At 35.5% G+C, this 7,273-nt stretch overlaps 1 protein-coding gene across 1 annotated transcript; it reads left to right on the forward strand.

Annotated features, from left to right (window-relative positions):
- Positions 332-2,379, forward strand: LOC109709043 (zinc finger protein WIP3-like). The gene is made up of 2 exons (XM_020231100.1): positions 332-910; positions 1,585-2,379. The coding sequence occupies exons 1-2, from the start codon at positions 344-346 to the stop codon at positions 2,047-2,049; spliced, it is 1,032 nt and encodes a 343-aa protein (XP_020086689.1). The 5' UTR covers positions 332-343; the 3' UTR covers positions 2,050-2,379.

Below are 7,273 nucleotides of genomic sequence, written 5' to 3' on the forward strand. Positions count from 1 at the left end.
GTCAATAATGAACGCCTTGAGCTGTTGGCCACCAAGGCTAGGAAACAACTTATACTCTTCAACACAGGTGAAAACTGATTAAGTGCACACGTGCTCATCTAGTCATCTATACATACGTACCCTTAACTTTCTTAAAAATTTCTGAAAAAAAATATATATATATATATATCAAAGGAGAGCTTATGTGAGGGCAGTATATAAAGGCATCCCAAAGACTTAAACAAGACTATATTAACCACTTCGTCAAGAGCAAGAAATATATGCATGCCAAAGTCCTTCAAGAGTACTCCCCTCACGGGGGGGGGGAAGAGAGAGTGAACCCACNCTCGATCAATAGGGGGATATGGGACTGAGGAAGTGCCCCATGGATGATGAATTTGGCCTCTACTTCCAATCAACTCCTTTCTTTGAATGGCTTAAGCCACCAACATCATCATCATCATCATCCTCACCCTCTCCGCCACCGCTATTACACCGAGAAGATGATGAAGAGGAAGCAGCAGCAGCAGCTTGCAGAAAAAGCGCTTCCTCGATCCCCCCGCTCACCGAGTCGCAATGTTTACCTCTTCTTAGTAGGCTCGAGGAGGATAAAAGGACAAATATTAAAGAAGAAGAGGCCAGTATTACTGATTACAAGTATTTTGATCACCTCAGTATAAAAAATTGCACCCAGAAGGAGATCACTGTGTCCTTGAATATTGGGTTGCCCGGTACTGCTCCTGGAGGTGATTATGATGATCATGAGGAAAACAGGTCTCTTGGCTACAAGAAGGAAGAGGATATGGAGCAGGTGGAGGACTACAAAGAGAGAAGGTATTGGATTCCAAGCCCATCTCAGATTCTTGTAGGCCCAGTGAGATTCTCTTGCTCCATCTGCATGAAAACCTTCAATAGGTACAATAACTTACAGGTTAGCTAGCCTCGATCCTATTCTTAACATCCATATGCAGATATTCAGGACTGTTTATTTATTTATGTATTTATTTATGTATTTATTTATTTGTGTTTGGTAATATTAGCAGAGTAACAAGATTTTAAAAAATCGGATCTACACCTATATAGTAAAATACCTTTCTTAACAACACCACCATTTTTCTTGGTGAAACCTGATTATATGAAGGACCACAGAAAGAACGATGGATTACGGTGTGCTTGTTATTCATAGATCCACAGTATGCGATTCAAACAATTTACTCCTCAAAACAATTTACTCTTCAATTTGTACTGCTGCATCATACGATGCATGACCTATTAGGTTTGAATCTTCTTTCAGGATCTAATTCTTAGATATAAGAAAAGAATTGCCAATCAGTTAAAAAAAAGAAAAGGCAGCATTAGTTTTCCCAGTTAACAAGATGAACATTCCCTGCTAACATGTTTGCATTATTTTGTGAGCGGGTCAATGAACTGGCATATTGATCATGTATATTACACCTATCAATTGATAAGGAAGAAAATTTATCCAAATTTCCTCACTAATTGGTTATCTGATGATTGTTGAAGTTACTTTTTCTTTTTCTTTCTTTTAATTAATTAGATAGTAATTAACAAACCTAGCATTAATTCATGTATGTTGTATATTAGATGCATATGTGGGGGCATGGTTCAGAATACAGAAAGGGCCCAGAATCGCTTAAAGGGACACAAACAATAGCAATGCTGAAGCTCCCTTGCTACTGCTGTGCCCATGGGTGCAAGAACAACATCAACCACCCGCGTGCAAAGCCGCTGAAGGACTTTCGAACTCTGCAGACTCACTACAAGCGGAAGCACGGATCGAAGCCATTCCAATGCAGGAAATGTGGCAAACCATTTGCAGTGAAGGGGGATTGGCGGACTCACGAGAAGAACTGCGGAAAGCTGTGGTTCTGCTCATGCGGGTCAGATTTCAAGCACAAGAGATCGCTCAACGATCATGTCAGATCATTCGGTAATGATCACTCTCCTTGCTTTCCATCAGAGTTTGTTGGAAAGGAGAAGGAGTTCATTATAAGGTTTGATCATCACAAATCGACTACCGAAAACACCGTTTCGGTTAACTACAGTTGAGGTGGTTAGGCTCATCAGTAGCAAAAAGTGGGACTGGTTTTATTGTTATGGAGCATAAGAGTATACTAGTACAAGCATCATACATACTTCGGAGGCTAATTTGCTTTGCCCGGCCGCGAATAAAATGGAGGCTACCTGTGGAAAGGGACTGTGAAGTAGCTGAATTTTCTTCAGGTTTTAGGTTATATTATAGGATGTCGTGGATGTTAGTTGCAGAAACTTCTTGTGTACTGAAGAAAATTTCTCAGCTTCACAGGCTGATTGGGTAGTTGTAATGAAGTTTTCCGTAGCTACAGATACTAATATTATTGATTTTATGATTGTGTGCTCTATGTATGCTTACTGACCTCAGTAATTTTCCTATTTTATAATAATCGTTTAGTTAAAAATATATGAATCTTATCTCAACTATATATGTCGCATTTTGAAGTAGATTGCTCAAGTTTAAAATTTTGATTTTATTAGTTAACCTTATAATATACTTGATTTTTCTATGTCTCAATTAAAATTTTGTAGCATTTTTTTATCTTTTTAATAAAATAATTTGTAATCCAGTAGAATATATATTTGATATATTATTTAGATCAAATGGTTCTATGAGTTTTTTCTTTTAATACAAGAGTTCGCCAAAAAATTTTGAGAATCTTTTGGAAAGCAAAATGAAGAAAGATATTACACAGTAAAATAAAAGTTTTAAAATTTATATCGTTATATCTATCTAAAAATAGAGTATGACTTGGATAAATTTATTGACTGTTCCTACTGCAAGTGGTAAAGGATTTGATATATAGTTGAAATTTCAGATTCTAGCGCTTATATAATTAGCTGATTTATATTTCTATCTAGTTTCTTTTTCTGAAAAATGAATGAAATAAATAAAATGCTATCGTTTTCGCAAGAAAAAACTCGGGTAATTAAAATCTTTATAATTTTACCTTCCCTAAAATATATTCGACTAAGAAAGTGACACTTGCATGCGCGACTAATTATCACGGGATATAACATAATTATTACTACCAAGTAGATGAGGATTGTCTTTAATTAGATTATATGTGCATAAAGAGATGAGGATTGTCTTTAATTAGATTATATGTGCATAAAGCATAAAGAAGGGTTCAATAATTCTAAAGCTCACATATCCATCGAACCTTTTCTAAAAGTCTAGGGTGACGAACTTTTAATTTCCTAAGTCCAAATTTGAGGCCTAGGGCGTGCAACAAATCCACCACTAGCCACTTTGCTTACACACGTACGGTCAAGGTAACTTTTATATATATATATATATATATATATAAATAAAGTGAGGCTACTATGCTATCGGAAACACGGAGCCTTCCGTGATTCCAGTTCGTTGTGTGTTGCCGACTTTCGAGATCGCGATCTCCGTTAAACTTGATCTAGAGTATTTGGAGTACCTAGAAAATAAATTTATTATTTTTCGATATCATTTGCCTAGTGAAAGAAGGGGCTCAAAATCAACGGCTGAAAAATAAAATTTTACAAAAGTAATAATATGACATTAAAATTTTAAATCAAAGATATTGATATGTTTTATATAGTATAAAGAATTTTCTATCAAAATTTCACATGATTTGGATATTTCTACCCGTTAAACCAAACGGCTCACTACGGCCATTGAAATTTGTTGATTTGAGCCCATTCGATCACTAGGCAAATGATATCGAAAATAATAAAATTTATTTCTAAGTAACTCAAATACTCTAGATCAAGTTTAACGGAGCCGATCGACGATTCGAAAGTCGCAACATCGAAAACGAGGTGGAAGCACAGAAGGCTCCGTGCTTCCGATAGCATAGTAGCCTCACTCTATATATATATATATGAGTAGGTCTTGTGTACTATTAGGAGCACGAAGGCCTCCGTGCTCATAAGCCGTTTTCGATGATGGAGCTTCCTAATCGACGATCGGCTCCGTTAGACTTAATCTAGTGTATTTGAACTATCTAGAAAATATTTTTTTTGATTTTTCGGTATTATTTTCCTAACGATCAAAAGGATTCAAAATCAACAATTTTTAATGGTTTATATATACCGTTTGCATGTTTAACGGTGTAAAAATATTCAAATCAAATGAAATTTTGATAGAAAATTCTTTGTACTATTTACAGCAAGATCAATATATTTGATCGAAAATTTTAATGCTACATCACTACTTTTTGTGAGATTTTTATTTTCAGTCGTTAATTTTGAACCCTTTCGATCGTTATGTAAATGATATCGAAAAGTCACAAAATTTATTTTTTAGATATTTCAAATATGTTAGATCAAGTTTAACGGAGCCGATCATCAATTCAGAAACTACATTATCGAAAACGACTTAGGAGTACGGAGGTCTCCGTGCTACTAATAGCACACAAGACCTTCTCTCTATATATATAGAGAGAGAGTATATATATATATATAGAGAGAGAGAGAGAGAGAGGGGTAAGCTAGTGAGAAATTGGGTAGGCTATAATTAGGAAAGGAAAGCAGAGGAAACCGGGATAGCCTACGTATGTAGCTTGACCATGTTAATGTTTTGGCCTATTATGGTATCTGTACGGTTGTACCTAAATCAACCGGTATGAATTAGTAGATTAAGTATAAGTATTTGGAATGACCTACTAACAAATTACCTGCAATTCCAGTTGCCAATATACATATTTCGCCGTTAGATCTACCTTTTTGATCATTTTCATCCGTTATATCATACTATTCAATCAACCACCCACTCAACCTTATGGGGTCCACATCATCCTAACCGCACATCTCTTAATCAAATGGCCAAAAATTTGGTAGTATATTAGCCTAGTTCTATATATATATATATATATATATATATAGCGAGAGAGAGAGAGAGAGAGAGAGAGAGAGAGAGAGGTGCGGCTTAGTGTAATGCTTATGGAAGCACGGAGGGCTCGTGCTTCCATTTTGTTTCGATGTTCGGACTTTCGAATCGACGATCGGCTTAGACTTGATCTAGAGTATTTGAAGTATCTAGAAAATAAATTTTGCGACTTTTCGATACCATTTGCCTAGTGATCGAAGTGACTCAAAATCAACGGCTGAAAATAAAAATTTTACAAAATATGATGATACGGCATTAAAATTTTAGATCAAAGTTATTGATCTTGTTTTATATGGTATAAAGAATTTTCTATCAAAATTGCATGTGATTTGGATATTTCTACATCGTTAAACTTGCAACCGGCTCACCACGGCCGTTAAAATTATTGACTTTGAGCTCCTTCGATCACTAGGCAAATGATATCGAAAAATCGCAAAATTTACTTTCTAGGTACTTCAAATACTCTAGATCAACTCTAACGAAGCCGATCGTCGATTCGAAAGTCCGAACATCGAAAACAACGTAGAAGTACGGAGACCTCCGTGCTTCCATAAGCATACCAGCCCTCTCTCTCTCTCTCTCTCTCTCTCTCTATATATATATATATATATAAAGGTGAAATAAATTATGTATGACAATTCAAATATAACAAGTGATGGCTGTAGGATCCTACAAGATGCTCAAGTAAGCTCTTAACTGACGACTCAAGTCGTCATGTTTATTTTCTTTTTTATTTTATGAGTGCAATCCAGGATTCGATTTTAATTTGTCACTAAACTCTCATAATCATGCTCTTGAGTGTTTACCATATGAATTTGAATAAAAAAAAAAGGAAGAAAGATTTATGCCGAATAAAATATTATTTTGAATGCGCCTGTTGATTCCTTAACGGCTAGCTGTAGAGATGGTAAGGAAGTTAGTAAGCCGGTAGGAGGTTCGTTCGAGACCTCACCGTATTTGCGGTTACTTACGTGCTTTCCTTTTCGATCAATTTGTATAGTTGAAAAATGAGCAGATCTAGAGAGAAGAATGTACCTAGACACGGTGGGAATTGAATAATAAGACCTTGGGGAGGTGGTGTTTGAATTCTGAACGGAGGTTAAATTGGGATGTCAAAAAGAAGGGTTGATCAGAGGTAGATGGAAAGAGAGAAAATTAAATGCATGCGTGTGAGTGGGGGCAGGGGATGACTTGGGGGGATGACTAATGACTATAAATCAGACATGCAACCACCAAGCTTTGTCGGGTTGAAGTCATCAACAAGATAAAAATAAATAAATAAAGAGAGAGAGAGAGAGAGAGACGATCGATTCTTTCTCATTAATTGGTCTCACTCTCAAGTCTGAACTCGAAAAAGCCTTGAACTCTAGGGCTTGCACATTAAAGACAATCGCGTTTTGCTCGTTTGTGGAATTTTTCTTCGTAGAAAAATATCTCGCGCCGTATACATCTTCGTCTAGATTTATTAGTTCTGTCGCGCGTGTATACTGGGATGGCTCTATGCAGAGAAAAATCCTGCTACAGAGCTGCAGGAAAATCACACCGAGTCTCTATAGTCTCCCCGGCCTCCTCTCTCTTTGATTCAGACGCGCGTTAGAAACTATTTAGTTGCATGTGATTATAACTATTCTATTATTGTAACTATATGCAAATTTAAATTCAGTATTTAGTTAGATGAGTTTGAATCTAATTATTTTAGTTGGAATTGCATAAGGATGTCCGACTGTAGCAGTTGAAGCTATAATTAAATTGATCGCAGTTTTAACTGCAGCAATTAGATAGATTAGTTTTAAACAAAAGATAAACTTTCCTTCCTAATTATCTTTTAAATAAAAAATATTTTTCATTTCTAGATTGGGGTAATTTCCCCACCACAAATATAAAGTGATAATATTTTTCAAATTCATTTCTCAATTACATGCAAGTAAACAAATTATTTATAGATAGAGTATTTTCTACTAAATTCAAGCAAACAAAAAATGCATAGTTGTAACAACTGCATTTGTAACTACATGTTTCTCCAACGAGTTGCACGAAAAAAGATAGACTTTGAAAATTTGATTGAAATAAAATCAGTGAGATCTAATTGACGCCATTCAAACTATCTAGCTAGGATTCATTAAAATAGTCAAGATTTTGCATTCGGATGCTTATTTTGAATATGCATTTCTAACAACTTTGCGAATAGGATATATAGGATGCCAATAATAGCTTTGCATCCCAATATCATTTTTGACCGCAAATTTTGTTGTTCCGCCTCTGAATCATCAACTAGCCTNAAATTTTGTTGTTCCGCCTCTGAATCATCGAAAAGTTTTATTTTATTTTATTTTTCCGTTTTCCACTTATATGAATCTAAATAGGGGTAAGATTTTT

This window comes from Ananas comosus, linkage group 1 (assembly GCF_001540865.1).
Source record: "Ananas comosus cultivar F153 linkage group 1, ASM154086v1, whole genome shotgun sequence".
In the NCBI taxonomy this organism is placed as follows: domain Eukaryota; kingdom Viridiplantae; phylum Streptophyta; class Magnoliopsida; order Poales; family Bromeliaceae; genus Ananas; species Ananas comosus.